We start from the raw sequence: 26,434 nt of genomic DNA, 5'->3' as shown, positions 1-26,434 counted from the left end.
TTAGGCTCTGATTTTTTTTTTCAGCGATGATTCTATTGTTGTTGTCACCTTGGCTCCAGCTGGAGCTCTGTAGATAGTGGGCTCGAGCTGATCAACTGCCCTCTCCATGCCCGCCGGCCCTAAATCAAACATCGTAGGATCCTTGCCGGCACAAATATACTCACCGTCTCCTAAGGCATGCTGTCTTTCAGCAGTCAGGGCTTTGATTTCGCATGTTACAGCTGTATAAAAATTTAACTTGTCCACCTTTGGATTACTGCATGCAGTTCTGAATGTCGTACTGTAGAGAGTTTGTGCGGGCTTTGGTCAGAGGGCAAGAAATGTTCACCAAGATATTGTCTGAATGAGAGTGGATTAGCTAAAAGGAAAGTCGGCAAACGTTCTCTCCACCTCGGAGGCTCCCTGTCTCATTCCTGATGAAGGGATTTTGCCTGAAACATCGATTTTCCTGCTCTTTGGATGATGCCTGACCTGCTGTGAATTTCCAGTACCATTCAAGTCGAGACTCTGATCTCCAGTATCTGCAGTCCTCACGTTCATCTGCACAAACTTGCAGTGTATTCACGACAGCGTTGAATGTTGAGGGACAAATTGATAGAAGCACATAAAATTATGAGAGGAAATGATAGGGTAGTTAGCCATTCTTTAATTCACGTGGATGTGTCAAATAATAGGGAAGAAAGAATTAAGGTGAGAAGATAAGGTCGAAAGGAGATGACGAGAATTTCTTTTAAGAAAAGAAAGTGGTCGGTGCCTGGACCCTAAAACCAGGGAAGGTGGGAAAATCAGATATGATCGCAATGTTTAAGAGGCATTTGGATAGACATGTGAAAAGGCAGGGGATAAAGGGATAGGGATCATATGCAGGCTGGTGGGATGGATTTGGAATGGCAGCAAAACCGACACAAATGTGGTGGGACAAAGGGGCTGATCATTCTGTGTCCTGTAAACAATCGAACATTTCAATGGGGTGTGTGTTACACACTTCTAAAGGTGACTTCTCTAAAATAACGGATACTCAAGAGTGAGTTACAAGTTGGAATGTGACTGAGCGCTGCATATTTGACAGGGTCCCAGGAACGTACAGTATTTTTGTTCTAGATACACAGTCTGATCATTCTATCCGTGTGGCTGTCAGACAGAAATTGTCATTGACGGTCCTCCCCTGATGTTCGGGCCTTTTCTGAACGGTGCAGTGTTCTCCTACCCCTGCCCCAAATTCGGTGTCTTCCATCTGCGCTGACCATTCCAATGGGGGTGACCAGGAATGTGTTTCTCTACACTCCACGTACAATCAGGAAGATGTTGGCCTGACGATGGGCGGGTTTTTTTCGGAAATTCTGACATCACAATGCAATCTAGAAACAGGGAAGGCCAGAGAATGAGTCTGTGTGCGTGAGTGAGAGAGAGAGAGAGACTGTTAGAGTGTGAGGGTGTGTCCATGCTCGCGTGTGCATGGCTGGCTGTAGTCGCACAATAGTCCATGCAAACGTATGTATGCACAACTGGCGTGTGATAGTTCCCATGGGAATCAGATGGTATTTAAGAGGCCCTTTCATCCAACTAGTTTGTATCAGCAAAACAATGTTGCGTCGAGGCAGGGCCAGGCGGGTGGCGGAGTGGGGGGTGTGGGGAGGGTTTGTTGCAGAGCTTGCCAGTGTGGACTGGAGAGTGCAAAAACAAAGGGTGGATGGTTGTGAGATAGGGAAGAGCAAGAGAACATTGGGGGACCCAGCACTAGACCGACTGGGGGTGGAGTACAATGTGAGGGAAACAGTGTGTGAATGGGGGTAGCAGGGAGGGACAGAGAAGGCAGGGGAGGGCGGGTAGAGGTCGAGAGCGATCGAGGAAAGGGCAGAGGGCGAGAGCAACTGCGGGGTTTGTGGCTGTGGGAGGAGGGAAGAATGTGACAGCAATGGTGGTGAACCAGCATAGCAGAGAGGGACAGCAGGGAAGGGCATGGAAAAGATGTCGAGAGCAACCGGGGGAGGTGTGGCAGTAAGAAAGTGAGAGAGACGTGTGTGAGAGTGATCGAGGGCCCGAGAAATGGCAGGGGAAGAGTAGAGCGTAAGAACAACATATCAAGAAGGGTCACATCGCAAGGAGATGTGACAGAGCGTGACGGCGATGGGGGAGGAAAGAAGGCGAAAGTGAGAGCGAAGAGTGTGCAGGAGCGTGAGCAAAAGAGAGAGAGAGAGAGAGGGAGAAGTGGCAGGATGTGGTCAGAGCACGTGGAGAGAGGCAGAAAAGGGGAGAAGAAAGAAAATGAGATCATCATGGATCAGAGATTTCATTTTGGTAAATGATACAGGGCTGTGGGGAGAGAGCGGAGCAAGCAGATTAGTTTGGGGATTGATACAGGAGTGTGGGAAGAGGGAAGGGCAGTGCAATTCGTTTACCGGTTGATACAGGAATGTAAAATGAAGGGGACAAAGGCACTCACCACTCTCATTGACATTTCGTAGATTCCACCGAGACAACAGACCATAATTGTAATCTCTCGGGGAATAGTCGAGCAACCGTCGGGGAAACATTTTTTAAACTCTCACAGGCACCATGCCTTCATTAAAGTACTTTACCCTGGTCTTCATAGAGCACGTTCATGGGATGAGTAGGTAGACGGGTGATGAAGATGGCGATTGGTGAGGGAGGTGTTGTCAACAGGCAATGCTAAGTGAGCTGACGAATAGGGAGACTTGCAGTGTCTTTTCAATCTTTGTGTTTTTCTTTCATAAACTGCCGATCCTGTTTGTATATCGGTGATTGGGGTACAGCGACGTCAGACGAACAGGAGCCCAATGACTGGTTCCTGGTGAAGGCAATCGGTGGGAACAAGTGACCAGTTTTCAACAGGGACGACTCTCCATTTGATAACAATGTCGCGATTCATTGTGAAGACACCGAGGATAGTCTGGGCTGTGACCAAGGCGTGGAGAAGCTTCATGAGACCCTAGAGAGGAATGAGTGCGAACAGCACTCCCGGTATTTGGATAACTGGTGCTCTTTCTGGGGAAGGTGGGACCTGTATAAACAGGATGGTCTGCACCTGAACCTGAGGGGCACCAGTATCCTTGGTGGGAGGTTTGCTAGTGCTCTTAGGCGTGGTTTCAACTAACTCTGCAGGGACATGGGAACCCAGACTGTAGCTTTAGGGTGCAGGACCTGGAGTGTAGGGAGGTTAGGAACATGGCATCAATTTCAAAGGAGGGTGCCTGTAAACAGGAAAGTGGCTTGAAGTGTGTATACGTCAATGCAAGAAGTATACGAAATAAGGTAGGTGAACTTGCAGCGTGGGTTGGTACCTGGGACTTCGATGTTGTGGCTATTAAGGAGACATGGGTAGAACAGGGACAGGATTGGCTGTTGCAGGTTCCAGGGTTTAAATGTTTTAGTAGAGTCAGAGGTGGGGGTAAAAGAGGGGGAGGTGTGGCATTGCTTGTCAAAGATAGTATTACAGCTGTGGAAAGGACGATGGATGAAGACTCGCCATCTGAGGTAGTTTGGGCTGAGGTTAGGAATAGGAAAGGTGAGCTCACCCTGTTAGGAGTTTTTTACAGGCTTCCTAATAGTCCTAGAAACGTAGAAGAAAGGATTGCGAGGATGATTCAAGAGAAGAGTGAAAGTAATAGGGTGGTTGTTATGGGGGACTCTAACTTTCCTGATATTGATTGGGAAAGCTATAGCTCAAGTTCCTTAGATGGGTCAGTGTTTGTCCAATGTGTGCAGGAGGGTTTCCTGACCCAATATGTAGATAGGCCAACAAGAGGTGAGGCCATACTGGATTTGGTTCTGGGTAATGAACCAGGCCAGGTGTTAGAATTAGAGGTAGGTGAGCACTTTGGGGACAGTGACCACAATTCGGTGACTTTTACTCTAGTGATGGAGAGGGATAAGTGTGCACTGCAGGGCAAGAGTTATAGCTGGGGGCAGGGAAATTATGATGCGGTGAGGCATGACTTAGGATGTATGGCTTGGAAAAGTAAGCTTCAAGGCAAGGGGCGTAATTGATATGTGGAGCTTGTTCAAGGAGCAACTATTGAGTGTCCTTGATAAGTATGTACCCGTCAGGCAGGGAGGAAAGGATCGTGTGAGGGAGCCGTGGTTTAATAAGGAATTGGAATCCCTTGTTAAAGAGAAGAGGGCGGCCTATGTAAAGATGAGGCGTGAAGGTTCAATTGGGGCTATTTAGAGTTATAAGGTAGCCAGGAAGGACCTGAAGAGAGTGCTAAGAGCAGAAAGGAGGGGGCATGACAGGTCTTTAGTTGGTAGGCTTAGGGAAAACCCTAAGGCTTTCTATAGCTATGGCAGGAATAAAAGAATGACTAGGGTAGGAATAGGTCCAGTCAAGGATAGTAGTGGGAAGTTGCGTGTGGAGGCTGAAGAGATTGGGGAGACACTGAATGAATACATTTAGTCAGTATTCAATCAGGAACAGGACATTGTTGTCAATGTGAGTACTGAGTCACAATTAACTAGAATGGATGGATTTGAGGTATGTAGAGAAGAGGTGTTGGAAATTCTGGAAAGGGTGAAAATAGATAAGTCCCCTGGGCCTGATGGCATTTATCCTAGGATTTTCTGGGAAGTAATGGAGGAGATTGCAGAGCCATTGGCCTTGATTTTTATGTCCTCGTTGTCTACATGAGTAGTGCTAGAAGATTAGAGGCTAGCAAATGTGGTTCCCTTGTTCAAGAAGGTGAGTAGGGATCACCCTAGTAACTATAGGCCGGTGAGTCTCACTTCTATTGTGGGCGAAATCTTAGAATGAATTGTAAGGGATAGGATTCATGAACATCTGGATAGGAATAATGTGATCAAGGATAGTCAGCATGGTTTTGTGAAGGACAGGTCGTGCCTCACAAACCTTATTGAATTCTTTGAGAAGGTGACTAAGGAGGTGGACGAGGGGAAAGTGGTAGATGTGGTGTATATGGATTTTAGTAAGGCGTTTGATAAGGTTCCCCATGGTAGACTCCTGCAAAAAATACGGACGTATGGCATTGAGGGTGAGTTGGAGGTTTGGATTAGGAGTTGGCTGGCTGGAAGAAGACAGAGGGTAGTAGTTGATGGCAAAGGTTCATCTTGGAGTGCCGTCACTAGCGGTGTTCCGGAAGGATCTGTTTTGGTTCCATTGCTGTTTGTCATTTTTATAAATGACCTGGAGGAGGGGTTAGAAGTTTGGGTGAGCAAGTTTGCGAATGATACGAAAGTCGGAGGAGTTGTAGACAGTGAGGAAGGATATGGCAGGTTACAGCGAGATATAGATAAGCTGCAGAACTGGGCAGAAAGGTGGCAAATGGAGTTCAATGTAGCTAAGTGTGAGGTGATTCACATTGGTAAGAGTAATAAAAAGATGGGGTACTGGGCTAATGGTCGGATACTTGGTAATGTGGATGAGCAGAGGGATCGTGGTGTCCATGTACACAGATCTTTGGAAGTTGCACCAAGGTAAATAGTGCGGTGAAGAAGGCATATGGCGTACTGGCTTTTATTGGTAGAGGAATTGAGTTCCGAAGTACTGAGGCCATGTTGCATTTGTATCAGTCTCTGGTGCGGCCGCATCTGGAGTATTGTGTGCAGTTTTCGTCGCCATATTATAGGAAGGATGTGGAGGCACTGGAACGGGTGCAGAGGAGGTTTACTAGGATGTTGTCTGGTATGGTAGAAAGATCGTATGAGGAAAGGCTGAGATACTTTGGGTTGTTTTCATTGGAGAAAAGAAGGTTTAGGGGTGACTTGATAGAGGTCTACAAGATGATTAGGGGTTTAGATAGGGTCGACAGTGAGAATCTTTTACCACGTATGGAGTCAGCTATTACAAGGGGGCATAGCTTTAAATTAAGGGGGGTAGATATAAGACAGATGTTATGGGTAGGTTTTTTACTCAGCGAGTCGTGAGTTCATGGAATGCCCTGCCAGTAGCAGTGGTGGACTCTCCCTCATTATGGGCATTTAAGCGGGCATTGGATAAGCATATCGAGGATAGTGGGATAGTGTAGGTTAGGTGGGCTTGGTTCGGCGCAACATCGAGGGCCGAAGGGGCTGTACTGCGCTGTATTCTTCTATGTTCTATGTTCCATATGAATGTGGGTGTAACTGAAGATCGGATGGGCAGTATGTGTCAGCCCGTTAAAGTGTAGCAGGTCGGGCTGTGCCAGAGGGCTGGGGTCTGGGTTGGAAACACCAGTTGGTGTCCAATTGGAGCAGAATGTGGCTGCAAAGCTAGAGACGGTGAGGGGAGTTGGAAGAGAGACGATAAAGCGTTGGAGAACTGGAAAGGAAGCGGTGGGACCATGGGAGGCTGGAGTGGGAAGGAAGGCAGAGCGGAGCATCAGGACCTTAACCATCCACTGTAAGTGGGGACAGTGAGTATGTTGGTGCCATCGAGGATCTTGTGATGTTAGATCCAGGGCCAGCAGACATGGATAAGGCAGTTGATCCCTTCATCAGGAATGTCAGGCAGTGATTATGCCCAAAATGTCCATTGTCCTGCTACTCGGATGCTGCCTGACGTACTGTGCTTTCTCAGTGGCAAACTCGGATCTCCAGCATCTGCAGTCCTCACTTTCTTCTTCATCAGATGCTCCGATAGGTGTGCGATGGATTTTGAGTTTGGTAAGACAACCCTAGACAGGTCATATACAATTAATGGCAGGACGCTGGAGACGAGAGTGAAGAAGATGTTCGGAATGGTTGGCTTCATTAGTCAGAATATAGAACCTAGGAGTTGTGATGTCATGTTTGGCTGTACATGACATTAGCGAGAGCACGATTGGAATACTGCATTCAATTCTGGTCTCCCAGGCAGAGGAGAGATTTTGTTAAATGCAGAAAAGATTGAAGGATGTTGAGTTGGGATTTGTGCCACAGGGAGAGGAACAATATGCTGGATCAATTTTCCAAGGAATGTTGGATGCTGAGAGGTGATCCAGTCAGTATGACGGCGCATCCATTTAGTTAGTCGCCTGTGCATCCATTCGGTCAGTCAACCAGTCAGTCAGTGAGTTCAATCAGTCAGTCAGCCAGTGCCTCCATTCTGTCAGTCAGTGAGAACAATCATTCAGTGAGTTAGTGCGTTCTTTCCGTCAGTCAATCATTGCGCCCATTCAGTCAGTCAAAGTGTGGGAGAAAGTAAAAGCGACGTGACTTATTTAAACCAAAATAGTCAGGGGTAGAGACTTCGAACAATTAACAAACTGTACCATGACCAGAGGGAGTTACATCTTCCTTCGTGAAGTCCGACACAATTCGACAGAAATACAAAATGGTTCATGCTGCATAGATAATCAAAGCTCGCTGCCCATAAATTGTGCACCATCGGGGCAGTCATGAAGTTCCCATACATTTTCCAGACCAATATTTCTTAATATCTACGAAACTGAATGGTATATTTTATTCCAGGTTTTGCAAGGCTAGAATTCCCAATAAGTGACAGAGAGAAACAATTTATCAATTTCTGGCATAGAACTAACTACACTGAGGAGCCGAGACATCTTGAAGCTGCAAGTGAGTATTATCAGAGCGGGATTGGAATCATACTTCTTTAAAAGGCTCGAAATCTTACTGCAAAAATTGCTTTGTAACCGAATGTATTCTAAATGTTTTGTGTCAATTTTGGCCAATTCTTCTTCAATCCTTACTTTTTGTTTTAAAGAAAAGCACAGATTGGGAGCCAGGGGGGTTGTCAGGGAGTGGTAGTTGGAGATCGGACAGATCATCCTCGGGATTGGTAAGAAAATGGGCAGAAGGGTCCAGGTAATGAGAATCGCCATTTGGGGTTTCATCAGGAAGAGAAAACCTAGGCATCTGCGGAATCACTGAGGACCAGAGCCAAAACAAGGAATTGAATCTTACACTGGCCAGTTGGACACAGGCAATAATCATAGTTAGGATAGCAATGGCCACGATGAGGATTATGAGGCCTTGTACAAGGTCACTTCATCATACCCGAACCATCGGTCCATCCCACTCCACAAATCCCACCAGGAACTGTTCTCGTGGAGCTCTGTGACTACTTTACAAATGTGGTTAGCAACATTGGTGATGTTCTCAGTGGCAGGGGGAATGGTGGTGCAACAGGTAGAGCCTATCAGGGCACCTGTGCTCCGTTTCTCAGCTCACAAATAATCCAGGGCCAGCCTGTTCTGCAGGGCCATAGTGGGAATGGCGACCATTTCTGCATTTATCTCAGCAAGGGCTGTGGCAGTGTTGTTTGAAGTAAGGCCAGGCGCCTTACTTCAATATGTATCGAGCAGTTGCAAAAGGGAAGAGAAAAATCCGATAAACTGTTTTGAAATGGCAATGGATCTGTTACAGCGAGACCAAGGCTGTTTAAATGAGGACGAGTGGGATTCATAGAGGAAAGGAATGACATACCCCAAATAGCAGTTGGCAGTCTAGAAAAAGGTGAAGGCTGGGCTCAGCTGGACAGTCCCACTCGGAGTGGCCGTGAACACTTTTCTTGGGAATCTGAGTGATCGGAAGGATGTTTTCCAGGCCAAGAGAAATGATGTGCAGAGAGAAGGAGCATGTGCTGGATCTCACCTCCCAATCCCTCTGCAGGCTGTTTTTGAAGCAGATCGTAGCCTGCGCAGTACACCTTGGATTGTGGTTTTGGTAAGGAACAGGGCAGCGGGTATGCATGCAAGATTTCATGCAACTTCAAGACATACCTGACCGTCTGCAGACAATATCCTGCTGACTCCCAGATATACCTTATTGTTTTGTTGTGGTGAGGGGTAGAGGGAATCTGAACCATCACACCGGCAGGCTGGGTCTGATATAACCACCATTCAACCATCTCAGAGGTATGAAGTGTGACGGTCAATGGGGAATGTCTCCGAAAGGGTGGACAGGAATATGAATACATATTCAGCATCGGGAGGAATTGACCTTCTGTACATAAATAGAAGTATTAAACTTTAATTCCTGTTAACTGGAGGTTTTCAGGTTATCCATTGTGTCCCAACCAAACTTAGTCAGTGAAATAACGATAAGAAAGAGTGCAGTGAAAGGAAGGATGATCAGGCTGAGACATTTGCAGACGGATGCTGAACAAATGTCTCTGACGGGGACTCCTGGTTTTCCTCCAGGTCTTTTGCATTGTTTTGCGCGCATCTATTTGGGCCTCCCCTTGACCTTGACCGCTGTGCAGGTGACAAGCAGAACCAGGAATGGATCTTCCATTTGCCCATTCCTAATTTTGAGGCTTAGTGTACCTGTGATTGTAAACTTTGATGAGCTTGGGGTAACTAATGGAAATATTTCCGACGTGTCCACCACAATATTAGCAGCCGTATCAGTTAGTGGGATGGTCTTCATGCCTCTGCAAAAGAAAATCTACAATTATTAGACAATATTCAGAAAAATATATGCGAGATGATTCTATAAAAACAAGCTGTAGCCAAGTAAAATATAAGGCCCCACCAGGCAAGAAAGTCGCTAACAAACTCAAGTCATCCTTTTTCACAGCATGTGTCTTGTTGATTTACAAATTGCAGCAGCTCTTTTCTTAGCTGCTTTCTGAAATTCGGGGTACCACTAAGTTTATAATCGAACAATAACCATTCCCTCCTTGCCCAAGTGTATACCATTGTGCACACAATCAACTAAAATAGGCAGCAGCAAAGAAGGAACACAACTTGTTGGTTTGAGTATCGAGGGATTACCCTATTTGAGGCAACAGTTTATACTCTTCAGCCAGCGGCATCCCAGTTATTCTGTACCTTGCCCAGGTCTGTCATACATGTCCGCATATTGTCTCTACTAGGGGTTTGCTGGCGACCCAATGGGGCCAAAACTTTGGGATGCAAGTCTGCCTGCTTGGCAGCAACATCTGTCTGTTCGTTCCTTCGACGACTGTACCAATTGCCTGAACGACAGCCGAACATCTTGATAATTGCCAGATTGATTGGACAAATCATTATTGCGAATAGGCTGCCCATGGAGGTTAAAACTCTTCAATGTTCCCACAATGCTCTGCAATGTTGGATCACATCAAAATGACAACGAGAGTCAGTGAAGACTTACATGTTTTCCTTTCGATCGGATGCAAGCACATTCTCAGGTGAACGTAGCACAAATAGCCAACTTTCTGGTATTGAAACTGGCTCTAATGCAACGAGGGGTAAGTCGGCTTCTCAGAAATCAATTGTGTTAGAGGATTCTGTAGTCAGCTATACAGACATAAGTTTCTATGGCCAACAGAGAAAAAGCAAAATGGTGTGTTGTTTCCTTGGTGCCAGGATCAACGATATCTCAGAGATGGTGCAGAATGTTCTCACGGGGGAGAGGGGCCAGCACGAGGTCACTGTCCACATTGGAACTAACGGCATTAGAAGGGAAAATGGAGAGACTCTGAAGGGAGATTACAGAGAGTTAGGTAGAAATTTAAAAAGGTGGTCCTCAAGGATAGGCATATCTGGATTACTCCCAGTTCTACGAGCTAGTGAGGGCAGGAGTAGGAGGACGGAGCAGATGAATACATGGCTGAGGAGCTGCTGTATGGGAGAAGGATTCACATCTTTGGATCATTGGAATCTCTATTGGGTAGAAGTGACATGTTCAAGAAGGAAGGATGCACCTAAAGTCAAAGGGGACTAATATATTGCAGGGAAATTTTCTCCAATTACTTGGGAGGATTTAAACTGGTAAGGTGGGGTGGTGGGTGGGACCCAGGGAGATAGTGAGGAAAGAGATCGACCTGAGACCGGTACAGCTGAGAACAGACGTGAGTCAAACAGTAAAGGCAGGCAAGGACAAGGAACGACTAATAAATTAAACTGCATTTATTTCAATGCAAGGGGCCTAACAGAGAAGGCAAATGAACGCAGGGCATGGTTAGCAACATGGGACTGGGAGATCTTAGCAATTACAGAAACATAGCTCATGGATGGGCAGGGCAGGCAGCTGAATGCTCCAGGATACAAATGCTACAGGAAGGATAGAAAGGGCGGCAAAAGATGAGGGGGGGTGGCATTTTTGATAAGGCATAGCATTACAGCTGTGCTAAGGGAGGATATTCCTGGAAATACATTGAGGGAAGTTATTATTTGGAACTGAGAAATAAAAAATGGTTGATCACCTTATTGGGATTGTTCTTTAGCCCCCCCGCAAATAGTCAGAGGCAAATAGAGAAACAAACTTCTAAGGAGATCTCAGCTATCTGCAAGAATAATATGGTGGTTATGGTAGGGGATTTTAACTTTCCAAACATCGACTGGGGCTGCCATAGTGTTAAAGGTTTAGATGGAGAGGAATTTCTTAAGAGTGTACAAGATAATTTTTGCTTCGGTATGTGGAGACCTACTGGAGAAAGTGCAAAACTTGACCTCCTCTTGGAAATAAGGCAGGGCAGGAAATAAGGCAGTGTCAATGGGGGAGCACTTGGGGGCCAGTGACCATAATTCAATTCGTTTTAAAATAGTGATGGAAAAGGATAGATCAGATCTAAAAGTTGAAGTTCGAAATTGAAGAAGGGCTAATTTTGACGGTATTAGGCAAGAACTTTCAAAAGCTGATTGGAGGCAGTTATTTGCAGGTGAAGGGACGGCTGGAAAATGGGAAGCCTTCAGAAATGAGATAGCAAGAATCCAGAGAAAGTATATTCCTGTCACGGTGAAAGGGAAGGCTACTAGCTATTGGGAATGCTGGATGACTTTAAGAAATTGAGGGTTTGGTTCAGAAAAAGAAGGAAGCATATGTCAGACAGGATAGATCGAGTGAATTCTGAGAAGAGTATGAAGAAAGTAGGAGTATATTTAAGAGAGAAATCAGGAGGGCAAAACTGGGACATGAGATAGCTTTGGCAAATAGAATTAAGGAGAATCCAAAGAGGTTTTACAAATGTATTAAGGACAACAGGGTAACTAGGGAGAGAATAGGGCCCCTCAAAGTTCAGCAATGCGGCTTCTGTGTGGAGCCACGTAAAATGGGGGAGATTTGCATCAGTATTTACTGTGGACAGGGATATGGAAGATATAGACGGTAGGGAAATAGATGGTGACATCTTACAAAATGTCCAGATGACAGAGAAGGAAGTGTTGGATGTCTTGAAGCAGTTAAAGGTGTATAGATCCCCAGGAACTGATCAGGTGCACCCGAAGACTCTGTGGGAAGCTAGAGAAGTGATTGCTGGGCCTCTTGATGAGATATTTGTGTCATCGATGGTCACAGATGAAGTGCCGGAACACTAGAGGTGGCAAACGTGGTGCCACTGTTTAAGAAGGGTGGTAAGGGCAAGCCAGGGAACTACAGACCAGTGAGCCTGACCTCGGTGGTGGGCAAGTTGTTGGAGTGAATCCTGACGGAAAGGATGGTCATGTATTTGGAAAGGCAAGGACTGATTCGGTATAGTCAACATGGCTTTGTGCATGGGAAATCATGTCTAACAAACTATTGAGTTTTTTGATGAAGTAACAAAGAAGATTGATGAGGGCAGAGCAGTAAGATGTGATCTATATGGACTTCAGTGAGGCGTTCGACAAGGTTCCCCATGGGAGACTGATTAGCAAGGTTAGATCTCATGGAATACAGGTAGTAGTAGCCAATTGGATACAGAACTGGCTCAAAGGTAGAAGGCAGAGGGTGATGGTGGAGGGTTGTTTTTCAGACTGGAGGCCTTTGACCAGTGGAGTGCCACAAGGATCGGTGCTGGGCCTTCTACATTTTGTCATTTACATAAATGATTTGGATGCGAGCATAAGAGGTACAGTTATTAAGTTTGCAGACGACACCAAAATTGGAGGTGTAGGAGACAGCGAAGAGTATTACCTCAGATTACAACAGGATCTGGACCAGATGGGCCAATGGGCTGAGAAATGGCAGATGGAGTTTAATTCAGATAAATGCGAGGTGCTGCATTTTTGGGAAAGCAAATCTTAGCAGGACTTATACACTTGAGGGTAAGGTCCTAGGGAATGTTGCTGAAAAAAGGGACTTTGGAGTGCAGGTTCATAGCTCCATGAAAGTGGAGTGGCAGGTAGATAGGATAGTGAAGAAGGCGTTTGGTATGCTTTCCTTTATTGGTCAGAGTATTGAGTAGAGGAGTTGGGAGGTCATGTTGCGGCTGTACAGGACATTTGTTCGACCACTGTTGGAATATTGTGTGCAATTCTGCTGTCCTTCCTTTCGGAAAGATGCTGTGAAACTTGAAAGGGTTCAGAAAAGATTTACAAGGATTTAAACTGGGTTGGAGGATTTGAGCTTCAGGGAGAGTCTGAGAGATGTTCATAGCTGACTGTGGATGGCTAGATGGAAAACAAATGAATCAAGAGAAACAGTATAAGGTCACTAAGGCAGAGGAATATGCAAAAACGACTTCAAGCAACAACGCTGCAAAATAAAGAACTGACTGTTTACTCGGAACCCCGAGCCTACGACTGGCATACCGACCCTATTGGAGAATGGGGATGACACTAATCGGGATAAGGCAAGGGAATTTTATAACAAGATTTATGGGCGGCATGGTTCAATTCCCGCCTCAGGCGACTGACTGTGTGGAGTTTGCACATTCTCCCCGTGTCTGCGTGGGTTTCCTCTGGGTGCTTGCGTTTCCCCCCACAGTCCAAAGATGTGCAGGTCAGGTGAATTGGCCATGCTAAATTGCCCGTAGTGTTAGGTAAGGGGTAAATGTAGGGGTATGGATGTGTTGCGCATCCGCGGGTTGGTTTCGGACTTGTTGGGCCGAAGGGCCTGTTTCCACACTGTAAGTAATCTAATCTAATCTAAAGCATACCCTCTCAGCCCCGAACATCTCCTGATTTCCCTCAACACATTCCTCATTACAAACCTTTCCTTCTTTTGAAAATAAAGCGTCAAGTCTTCATAGCAAATATCAAGAGGATGATTGGCCTGAGCCATCCTAAAGCCCGGGCCATCCCGTGAATCAGAGTTACGTTAATGAAGCATGACCCTGACTGCAAGAACTCACTCTCCTAATTTTCTCAACCCGTCCGAAGATTGATACAAATCTAAAGACAGCAAAATTCTGGGAGTGGCCTGAGCACGAATGGCTTTTGCTATGAGACTGAAATAAGCAACCATCTGTCTGATGGAAGTGGAATAAAGCCCAGATTTGAAAAACAACCGAGAATGATGAAGGGCTTTTGCCCGAAACGTCGATTTTGCCTGTCCTCGGATGCTGCCTGAATTGCTGTGCTCTTCCAGCGCCACTGGTCCAGAGTGCATAAATAACGGCCGAATCCTACGGCACAGATATGAACAATGGGATATTGATTTTGTTACATGATTTATCAGAACATAATGTTGAAATTGTCAGTGAGGGAGTGTAATTGAGAAATAGTAAAGCAATGACTCGTACTTCATAATCACCAATGCGATGCAGCAATCTTTAAATTAAATGGAAACAAGAGAGTCCTAAACAACATTAAACATGTTAGTATCGTTTTCTAAAATCACTGTTGGTTCGGGATATTTTGGATCTTTCTTTATACTCACAGCTTTACAATATTTAAGCAAATTAAATGAAATTCATGCAATTCCTGCACTAAATGATCAAAAGTTAAAGTCTGAAGTGATTTTCCACAATGCTTGATTTAGATTTTTATTAACATTGAGCAGCGACCTGTTCTCATCCTGGAACAGAATTATTCTGCGCCAGAGGTCACGATCTTTTGCGCTACTACTTTAATTCCTTAGTCTATTCCTTCATTTGTCGAACATGTAAGTGTGGGAGGGGTGAAAATGGTCTTTTGCTTTCGCATGAAAGAATAGGGATTTTGAGACCAAGTTTATGCTGATGTCAAATGGTTCAAAATCTCAGGAGGATTCTTTTTGTTTAAACCAAAATGTTAATGTCGGTATACAACACGTTAAAATGATTCATGCTTTCACGTAAGCATGAATGGGATTAGTTAGAAATTGACAGTAGGGAAGCCATGGCCTGTAAAATACAAGGTGGGTGGGGCGATAATTTTCATTTCATAATCACTGATGGTTCTATACACTTAAAAGATATCATCTTAAATTCCAGAAATGCAATTCAAATTCAAAACACTCCAGGATCTCAACTCCAGGCAACAAAACACAAACATTCATTAACCAACAAGCAAATGTGCATTCGAACCAAATCACATACGGTTCACCTTTCTGCAAGATGCAGCTTAGTCAGTCTCTCTTTCTCTCTCTCTCTCCCTCCCGCTCACACGCACACATGAACATTTTCCAACTTCCCTCATATCTCAGTTTACAGATTTTGTTTATTCCTTGCTTGTAATGGCCATGAGGCACTCACTGTCCAATGCAATCAAACTTAGGGAGATTAGCCTCATAAATCTTGGCTGTGAAACATAGTTGCTTAACCACGTGGGAAAATTCTAAATACCTCCCAGACGTTCCATTTGAAATTTTAACAACATTTTCAAAGCAAGATGTTCGTGCCGCTGCATTAGTCTACAACCCAGGGGAAATGCAATGGAGTCCTTAATAGATACACAATGTGTCCCGTGTGGCAAATCGCGTGAAACCTGGATATCCTGAAGCAAGCAACTATAATTACTACAGATTTGCACGAGTCAATTGAAAATAATGTTGGGCAATTGAATGGATCGGGGTTTCTTGAATTGGCAGCCAAGCGGAATTTGCACTTGCCTTCGTCTGTGCAAGATGGAGCTATAATTGCAGAAAATTACAGGAGAATTGAGAGCTGCGCCCACGCCAGTTTGTCACCCTGCATACCTCAGAGTGAGTCTGGGGCTTATCAAATATTTCACAACCGTGGGGAAAGCAAATTTGTATTTACTAATTTTGTAAACGTTAAGATGCTTTCAACAGCACAATCCATCCAAACAATAGGGCCCTGTTGAGTACTCACATGAGTATCTTGCGGCTGTGGAGCGAGAATTACGTCAGCATTCGCAACAGCATTTTTTGTACCTTGCCAAATTTCGATTTTTGTTTTGGACGAGACCAAAGCAGCAATCGCCCTCTTTTTCTCATTTCTCCAGCAATATTGGCCAGTGACCTGGCAGAACCAGGGTATCTCCTACCGTGTTCCTGTGATATTCGGATTTACCTTGGTCCTTCAGGGTCTTTCTGGACAGATCCAGAGGACCTGGACTCCCTTCAAAACAGGACAAAGCGAATATGGGGCAGTCATTCCACATGACGTTTGAAATTAACAAACTCCATGGATCCTTAGTAGTCGTGGCATGAGCCTGTAACCTGCAAAAGAGAACGAACAAAAGCACACAAAGACAAACTGGCGTGGGCGCAGCTCTCAACTTTCCTGTAATTTTCTGCAATTATAGCTCCATCTTGCACAGACGAAGGCAAGTGCAAATTCAGCTTGGCTGCCAATTCCAACAGCATTCCCTTGCGCAACTTTTCTGAAACCCATTCTTCCACTCTCAGAAAACTCTTAGCGACTGAACGAGCCAATAGTTCAGAAAACACTGTTTAAACCAACCGAATTCAAATCCCGGAACAACAGACAGCAACACCTACTGCTAGCCATTTTTATGTCCAACAATCACAAAGTTGAATTTTGAATTACACAATCTATCTCGACAACAGCCTTCAAATTGCTAGAACCCTGGAATATATTTTAAGAAGTTTGTGCCAAAACTAACGTTTCCTCATTTTAAAGGCAGACGTGAGTTGTGTTTCCACCAGAATGCAACGGATCAGACGACTCGGCTTTAAACAAAACAGAATTCATTTAAGCACAACAGTTGGAACACGAACAAAATAGAAAGAGGAATTTAGAATAACTGCACTGTTGCAAAATTTAAACGACCCGCTACAGTAACAAGCAATAATTAACTGTTCAAAAACAGAAGCATTCCATGAACTGAATTCTTGTAAAAAGGGAAAATTCAAGCAAATTCTTGCAGGCAGGAGGAACAATATGCAGAAAAATACTTCAGAAGAAAGTCAGAGGAATTCTTCAAAGCAGCTTGCGACTCCCATGTACTCAGCATCTTTTTGACTACTACAGCTAAACCAAACTGCAAAAAGCCATAACCATGAGACCTGGCCACCGCTATCCAATTGTTAAGCTATACTCTCCGTCACCATCGCCTTTCCTAACTGTTAAAAATTAAATAAAAACAGGTCCAAAACTAGCTTTATAAAGTGGCAGACTCATCACATGAGCAAGGGAAGAAATCATGGAGGCCCTGGCAGAAATGTTCACATCATCTCCAGCTACGGATATGTTTACAAGTGACTGGAGGGTGACAAATATTGTGTCTTTATTGAAGAGAAGTGCAAAGGAGAAGTCTTGAAACTATAGATCGATGAGTCTGACAAGAGTGTTAGGTATGTTATTGGAGTGGAAGTGGAGAAATAGAATTTACATGTATTTGGAGGGGCAAGGACATTTTAGGGATGGTAAGCATTACTTTGTACGTCGGAAATCGTGACTAACAACCTGGATTGAGTTATTTACGGAATGAAACCAGAAGATAGATGAAGACAGAATGCTGCACGTTATTTACATGGACATTAGAAAGCGTTTGTCAAGATGGAATTCAATTAGAAAAAAGCCAGATATTGCATTTAGGAAAAGGAAGACGGGCTGGATTTATAGATAATGGCAGGGACGTGGGAGTTTTGTTAAACAGAAAGATGGGGGGGGGGGGGGTTTCTTCCATAGTTCGATGAAAGTTGTTTCACAGGTAGTCTGGGTGGTTAATAAAGGTATTATCACGTTTGCCTTCCGTGCTAATAACATTCAGTATAGGAATGGGAATTCATTTTGAGGTTGTACACGACCTTGGTGATGCCATGTTTGGCGTATTGTGCATGTGGTTGCTCTGTTATTTGAATGGTATTATTTAATTGGAAAGGATTCGGAAAATATTCACCAGGCTGTTACTGGGACTGAAGGATTTTAAGTTACGGCAGGCTGGATAGTCTGATATTTTTAGCAGTGGCGGTTCGACGATTGAGTCGTGACAATTTAGAAGCTTATAACATTGTGAGACGGACAGATATGTTGAATAGCAAAGGCATTTTCACTCGGGTGGGGGAGTTGAAAACTAGGGGGCATGTATTTAAGGTGACAGGAAAAATGCTGAACAGGGACATGAAGGGCAATGTTTTGATATAGAGGGTGGTAGCATATGGACTGACCTGCCAGAGAAAATGGAACAGATAGGCAGAATTAAACCATTCAAAAGAGGTTCAAAGACATATGGGCCGAGCGGATCCAAGTCGTTTTAGTTTTGTTTATAACTATTGACAGGTTAGATGTGTTGGATCGAAGTCTCTGTTTTTTTTTCTGCTGCATGACTCTGAGAACCTGTGTCGCTGTTATAGTGGGGGGTTCCAAAATATGACAAAAAAGTGAGTTCCAGAGGTGATTCAAATTAACTCATTCATCATCAAGCATTTAGTTTCAGTGTTTTATGAGGGAGATCACAACTAGCATAATATAGTGATTTTTCACCGCATTTTCATCCAAATCCTTTCCCCGCAGGAATATTTTATAATAATCAGTTACTATCTGTTGGGCTGTTGTGATATTCATATTCAATATTTTCGCACACCATGTAAAATCGTATTCGTGACAACTTCAACATTCAGGTGCAGTCGACGGCATCGTGGTATTTTTGCTGGATAGATAAGTTGCAGGATGACACAGTGCTGCCTGGGTGTGGTATTTTAATCCTTGCACATCAGATAATGGAATTTAAACACAGTTAGAAAAATGTCTGAAATTAAGAGACTAATTACGAACATGAATCTATTGGCAATTATCAGGTTAAATCTCATCTGATTCATCGATGTTCTTCAGGGAAATAAATTACTATCCTTACCTGTTCCGTCCTACATGTGACTCCAGACCCACACCAAGGTGCTTGACTCCTTATTGGCATCTAGGAAATTAAAGTTTGCCAATATATGTTCGCAGAGCCAGCGATACCCTCATTTATAAACTGAATAAAGAAAGAATGTAATCTCTTAGTACAGCATTCTATCACCCGAGATTTCTTCACCAAGGTGAAGGATGAAACTCGAGTGAAATCATATTGTGTTTTGCAAATTAGTGCTTAGTATTATCTCAGAATCATTGTTGTCTGAAAAAATGAATGCCTGTTAATTGTACTTACATCACATGACACAAACGAAAAAACGTTTTAAGAGAAAATTCATTCTCTGGGATAGAGCTAACGGATCTGAAGAGCAAATATATTTTGCAGCTGCAAGATCAGTCTTCTCAGAGCAGGAATGTACTCACAATACACAACCAGGCTAAAAACATTACAGTAAAATTTGTTTTGTGACAAAATGGCCTCTCCCTGCTTCTTGTCAATTTTGATCATTTCTTCAACACAGTGTGTCAATTCAGTCAGTCAATCAAACTGAAAGTGAATGGGTCAATTCAATCAGTCGGGCAGTCAGAGTGTCCATTTACTTCGTGAATGCAGTCAGTCAGTTAATCACTTAGTGCATTCACTCAATAAGCCAACCACTGTGATCATTCTGGCAGTCAATGCATCCATTCTGTCAATCGCTCAGAGTGTACACTAAGTTAGTGAGTTAATTCAGTCAGTCAGTTTGTTCGTTCAGCCATTTAGTGAAACAGTATGCCCAGTCAGTCTGTCAGTGTATGCAGTCAGTCATTCAGTGTGATCATTCAGTCAGCCATTCGATGTGTTCAGTCAGTTATTCAGTCAGTGTGTACATTCAGTCCGGCACTTATTCAGTGAGTTCGTTAAGTGTGTCAGTCAATAAATGCATCCATTTAGTCAGTCAGACAGAGCGTGCGTTCACTCAGTCAATGCGACCATTCCGTCAGTCAACAGTCCCTCTATTTAGTCAGTGAGTGGATTCATTCTGTCAGTCAGTAATACAGAGCGCCCATTTACACAATCAGTGCGTCCATTTTGTTAGTCAGTCAGTGCGCCCATTCAGCCAGTCAGTCAGTTAGTGCATTCATGTATTAAGCCAATCAATGCGTTCAGTCAGTTAATCACTGCATACATGTGGTATATACAATGACTGCAGGTGCTGGAAACCAGATTCTGGATCAGTGGTGCTGGAAGAGCACAGCAATTCAGGCAGCATCCGAGGACAGGCAAAATCGACGTTTCGGGCAAAAGCCCTTCGGCTTTTGCCCGAAACGTCGATTTTGCCAATCCTCGGATGCTGCCTGAATTGCTAATCACTGCATCCAGACAGGCAGTTAGTCAGTGAGAGTGTACGTTCATTCAGTGTGTCCATTCACTCAGTCAATGAGACAGTGTGTCCAGTCAGACAGCCAGTGCGTGCAGTCAGTGCGTCAATTCAGTCATTCAGTCAGTTAGTGCGATAATTCAGACAGTCACTGCGTTCACTCAGTCAGTCAACCGTTCAGATCGTTTGTTCACTCAGTGCGTCCATTCATTCAATCAATCAGTCGGGGCATCTCGTCATCATTCAGACCATCAGTGCATCCAGTCAGTTAATAGGATTGTCAGTCCGTTAATTTAGTCAGCGTCTATTCACTCAGTCATTCAGTCAGTACGTCAATTATTCCAGTCATCCAGACATTCTGCTAGTGTGTTCATTCATCCATTCAGTCAGGACATTCGTACCGTCAGTCAGTGAATCCTCTCAGGCGATCGGTTAGTCATTCGCCCATTCAGTCAGTCAGACAGTGCATGTGCCCAATGAGTCAATCTGTCATTGAGTTAGGGCGCCCATTCCTTCAGTCAGTCAGTAGTATGACCATTCTGTCAGTCAGTCAGTCAGTGTGTCCACTAAGTCAGTGAGTCATTGAGTCAGTGCGTTAGTACTGTCAGTTAATCGGTTAGAGACTTCATTCAGTGTGTTATTCGGTCAGTGCATTTATTAAGTCCATTCAGTCAGTTCATCAGTTTGTCAGTCAGTGTGTTCAGTCAGTCGGTCAGTCTGTGCGTTCATTGAGATAGTCAGACATTGATTCAGTGCACCCATTCGGTCAGTCTATAATTCAGTACGTCAATACACTCAGTAACTGCACATACACTACGACATCCACTGTGTCAAGTCAGTCCATGAGTGCATGCATTCATACAATTAATCAGTCAGGGCGTCTCGGCGTCTCGTCATCAGTCAGTGCGTCCAGTCAGTCAGTATGACTGTCAGTCCGTTCATTCCGTCAGTTCGTCAGAGTCCATTCACTCATTAAATCAGTGTGTCTAATAAGTCAGTTAGGCAGTCAGTCTGCCAGTGCATGCATTCAGTTAGTCAGTGCCTTTATTCAGTCGTTCAGTCGGTAGGTCAGAGCGTCCATTCGCTCAGTCAGTACATCCATTCATTCAGTCAATCAGCTGGTGCGTCCATTCAGTCGGTTATTGAGTCTGTGCATTAATTCAGTCAGTCTCTCTGTCTGTGCCTTCATTCAGTATGTCATTCGATCTGTGCGTCCATTCATTCATTCCGACAGTGCATTCATTACATCTGCCTGTCAGTCAGTCTGTCATTACATCTATTCATAGCCATTTTAAGAATGAATTTGGAATTTACTGAGTAGTCGTCACTATCTTCAACATGCTGATACACACACACACACAAACTCAAACACTTGACCGGTATTAGACCCAACAGCTACCTGGAACTCTATCACATTCCTCGTAGGACGAGCTATGTATCGGCATTAAACATCTCCTGGACTGACTTTAAATCTTGCCTCCATTGAAGTTTTTCCCACGAAGGCAGTCTCAGTTTGTGTCAGCAACGTGGAAATGCTCCGCAACTGCAGCATAATCCTCTCACACATATTTGCATTTGGTGACATATCTACTCATGTGTCTGTCTTCAACTTTTGGGAGATGTGCTGTCAAATCACATGCATGGATATTCAATTAATGTTATTTCTAATCACTAGTATTAATCGCAAAGTGGAAGTAACTTCTCGGCATTTGCCCCCCACCCCCCCCCCCCAAAAAAGAATGGGTGTTAGAAACGAAAATCGCTTCTCAATAATCGCTCTAGACAAATTCAGGAAAACAAAGTTTTATTAACAAGTCAAGTCTGCAGAGTCGGGCACCCTTAAAGAAAAGGCGCGCTGAGGCTTACAAAGTCTCCATTATTTATAGGACAAGTCCCTCCTCTCCTTGGCTCCAACAAGCCATGAGGTTCACATTCTTAAAAACATCATTATTTTTATCACAAAGTCTGCAACAAAAGGCTCCAGAGTCTCCAAAGTGTGTTGTTTTTCTCACCCTGTAGTCTTATCAGTCAAAAGCTTTAATCTCGAAACAGATGTCTCAAGTCGTACTCCCATCCTGGAATCTTATCAGCGAAGGACTCATCCTTCTCTGCTGTGTGAATGGCTTCATTAATCAAGAGCCTGCATGCTTTTACTATAGCTCACAAATTGTCAGCATTCTGCACAATTTAAACTACTCTACTTTTGAGTATATAAAATGGTTGTTAGAAAAGAAACAAAGGTTTTGTCTTTTATTATAGATCAGTCTGTGGTCCAGGCACATCTTAAAGTTTAAACCGAAATTACCTCTTACAATTCCACCCTTTTCTTTCTTTAAGATGTGCCTGACCAAGATAAGCCCCCCCCCCCCCCCCCCCCCCCTTCCCTCAAGGGCCCGGGAAATCCTTGGTCTTTCGCAGCAACATCACTTTAAGTTCCCGTGTCCCATGTTGTGGAACCACCACTGCCTGGAGTCGGGAAATATTTTTCTGAATTAAAAACTGAATACAGGGAGTTAGGCAGGGTAATACGAGAAGAAGAATCATGCCGCCCCCAACCACCAGCAACGCCGTGCGCCACCAGCTACCACCTAGGAGACCATCCCACCATCCGATGCCACTAAGAGGACGCCAAGATTGTACTGGCACATGGGCCAATCTCCGAATTTCATCGGAAATTTTCAAAACCGCTTTACCATTATCGTCAATTTCTAGACAGCAGTTTGTCAGGTTAAATTTCCCGCACACACCCCCCTCCGAGGCCAACAGATAATCCAAGGCAAGTCGGTTTTGATATATAGCAGCCCTCATCTGATCCTGCTGCTGAGCCAACAGCTCTAGGGCCAGGGCAGTCCGGTTAGTAATGACCTCTACGACTGCTTGGAGCCTGATAATTCGATTTAGCATATAGATAGGAGTACGATATCCCCATGATCCGTCCTGTGCCCAAGTCGCAGGCCCATAGTATTCAATAATCCGGGCCGGTGGCCACTCATCCCCCCAATCACCGACTTGGATATCCCTTGGCGACCTACGCAGGGAGTCAAAGAGTTTAACTCCCAAATCATCGCCTTCCTCCCGGGGTAATAGGAAGAACGCAGGTCGTATTAGACCCAGGAAGCATACCCCAGCCCATCCCATGGGCAGTTTGGAGTATGCCTGATTACCGCATATCCAAAATAGGCCATCTGGAGCAGGCCCTCCCTGCCTCACAACGTCATCCCACAACTCCTTTACCCCAGGGACGCCCTCATAAGGACCAGGACCACTGCAATTCCAGTATTCGGATTGTTGACCCTGTGGCAGAGTCTGGACAGGATTATTCCAGCATTGATTCCCCTGACAACCACCGCTCCACACTCTTTTCATGCCATCGGAAGGGTCAGCACTGAGCTCGTAAGAGGAGGAATCAGAACGTAACCGAATGCAATTTTGATGATCTCGGTTTGCAATGTACCAAGCAATATTCTCAGGCCACCATACTCGCGTGGTTGCATCCAATATATTCTGACAGGGACTAATCCCTACCTTCACGGTCCCCTTGCCTTCAATACAGAACTGGCCCTCAGGGCTGTTTGTCAGTCTCCACCCCTGGCTTTTTCTGTCGTTGTCACGAGTCCAAGTGGTTTGCAGCAATTCCCCTATGTCTAAGCTTTGACCAGTCCACGGCCATTGTTCCGACATATGCGGCCCCCCACAGACCCAGCAATTGCTAACATTTAAAACAGTGGCTATTCTAGAGGTGAGATCAATAAACAGGTTTTGTGTAACATCAGGGAGTTTAATCTGTCCTTCTACCTCTTCGTATACAGATGGCACTTTAGGGAGCACGACCGTTCCCTGTCGGTCTTGCTCTTTCCCCAACCCCCGATCAGGGATCTGTATCTTGGTCTCCTTGACTCTGTCAACCTGCTCCCTGAGCAACACGGAGGATAGGTCCCGCCTCCCAGTTTTGCTAATACACACCCAGCGGTCATTTATAGGGCATCCATGGATTTTGCCACCGTATCCTTTATTATATACCTGATAATAGGGTCTCCCATCCTCCCAACATTCATGGCGTGCACTCACATCGTAACACCTATCGTCCACATAGGAATGGGACACAAATGATCCCGAATAGATTCGAATCCCAAGTCTTACTGTAGTTCGACATTTGTCACATCTCCCCTCACCCTCCCCCACATACAGGAGTAAACTGATCAATATCCCCACCAATACAGTCCAAGTAGAGTTCATTATTGCTGTCTTTTCAGTTTTACCGACAACGGCTTGTCCCCTTGTTCGCATGTCCAGGTGCTTTCTTCTTCAGGCGGAACGGGCCCCTTTATCCTTGATGCGTGGACCCACCCTTTTTCTTTCGTTCGAACAGCTGCCTCAGTTGTTAACAGAACCAGGAACGGTCCTTCCCACCGCGGCTGGAGCTTTTCGGCCTTCCAGGTCTTAACAAGTATCCAATCTCCGGGCTCCACCTTATGCAGGAGGAAGTCGAGCGGCGGAGTCTGAGCCAGGAGACCTTTCCTTCGGAGTTCTGCAAAAGAACGGGATAAGGCCAGTAAATAGGTTCTGATAAATACATCCCCCCCTTGTAGAGTGGGACATCCATCAACCTTACTCCAATACGGTAATCCGAAGAGCATTTCATAGGGGGAAACCCCGACATCTCGGCGAGGTGCCGTACGTATCCTCATTAGGGCAATGGGCAGGCACTTTGGCCAGGGTAACTTAGTTTCTAACATCAGCTTAGTCAATTGGGTCTTGAGCGTGTCACTCATTCTCTCAACTCGACCCGAACTCTGAGGATGCCAGGGTGTGTGGAATTTCCATTGGATGCCCAGGGCATTACAGATCAAATGGTGTAGCTTAGAAATAAAATGCGTCCCGCAATCGGAGTCAATAGATTCCATTATGCCATATCTCGGGATTATATTCTCTAACAACAGTCGGGCCACGGTTGGTGCATCGTCTTTGGCAGTTGGGAAAGCCTCTACCCAGTGAGTGAAATGGTCTACTATTACTAGCAGATATTTCCATCTCTGTACTGGGGGTAATTCTGTAAAGTCAACTTGGATCCTCTGAAATGGCCTAATCGCTAGGGGCTGACCACCAGCTGGCATAGAACGCATGGTTTTCTGATTAATACGCCGGCAAGTGGGGCATCCGACTACCTCTTGTTGGGCTAATGTGTATATCCCCCTGCATACATAGTCTCTCAGGATTGTGTCACACATGGCTTGCACCCCCCAGTGGGTCTGATGGTGTAATCGGTGCAGAATACCCCGGGTGATCTGTTTGTTCAGTACTTGTCTCCCATCAGGAACCGTCCACTTCCCGTTAGTATCTAGCCGGGCACCCAATTGATCCATTTTATCAATCTCCCCCTGGGTGAAGACGGGTTGTTTAGCGAGGCCCTCCCTCAACGGTATTAACGTTAACAATTGGACGGACTTTTCGACCGCTGCCCGCTTGGCTTCCTCGTCTGCCAGCCGGTTTCCCACCGCTTCCGGTGTCGACCCCTTCTGGTGACCGGGTACATGGACTACTGCAAGTTCCGTAGGTAACGCCAGGGCTTCCAACGTTAGGCTGATCATTTGTTCGTGAGCTAATTCCTTTCCCCGGGAAGTTATCAATCCTCGCTCTTTCCAGATTTTCCCGAAAGTATGAACGACTCCGTATGCATACTTTGAGTCAGTATATATAGTCCCCACTTTCCCTTCCAACAGCTTCAGGGCCCTCTGGAGGGCGTACAACTCACAGGATTGGGCTGACCACTTCCCGGGCAGTCGTTCAGACTCAATCGTCCGTTTCGTTGCACCATCTATAACAGCATAGCCACTGTATCGTACTCCACTGATGCACCGGGAGGACCCGTCGATATACAGTTCCTGTCCCTCACCCAGCGGGGCTTCTTGCAGGTCCTCTCGGCTTTTGGTCTGCAAGTCCACAAATTCCACACAATCATGCTCCTGTTCCCCGTCTGCAGGACGTCCGTACAGAAACTGGGCTGGGTTGCAACTGAGATCTTTTGCAAAATTGAGATCGTTCCCGGTCATCAAAATCGTCTCATACTTTAGGATGCGAGAGTCTGTTAACCAGCGGTGAGCCTTCTGAGCCAGTATGGCACTAACCGAATGTGGGGAGTATACTGTGATCCTTCCTCCAAAGGTAAGTTTTCGGGCCTCTTCTACTAACATTGCCGTAGCTGCCACTGCCTGTATACAGGTCGGCCATCCACGTGACACAGGGTCTAACATTTTTGACAAAAATGCAACCGGCTGACGTTTCCCTGCCCGCA

General features: G+C 45.1%; 1 protein-coding gene across 1 annotated transcript; it reads right to left on the bottom strand.

Annotated features, from left to right (window-relative positions):
• On the bottom strand, window positions 1-25,569 carry LOC148138212 (uncharacterized). The gene is made up of 6 exons (XM_087981885.1): window positions 24,402-25,569; window positions 22,907-23,532; window positions 16,034-16,182; window positions 10,030-10,135; window positions 9,219-9,325; window positions 1-221 (listed from the first exon to the last, which is right to left on the bottom strand). The coding sequence occupies exons 1-6, from the start codon at window positions 25,503-25,505 to the stop codon at window positions 1-3; spliced, it is 2,313 nt and encodes a 770-aa protein (XP_087838011.1). The 5' UTR covers window positions 25,506-25,569.
• Between the last annotated feature and the right edge of the window lie 865 nt (window positions 25,570-26,434).

Source organism: Chiloscyllium plagiosum, unplaced genomic scaffold (genome assembly GCF_037043375.1).
Source record: "Chiloscyllium plagiosum isolate Xiang-an unplaced genomic scaffold, Cpla_swu_hap1 HiC_scaffold_41, whole genome shotgun sequence".
Lineage (NCBI taxonomy): Eukaryota > Metazoa > Chordata > Chondrichthyes > Orectolobiformes > Hemiscylliidae > Chiloscyllium > Chiloscyllium plagiosum.
Note: the sequence above shows the minus strand (reverse complement) of the source record. Positions and strands in the feature narration are given on the sequence as shown.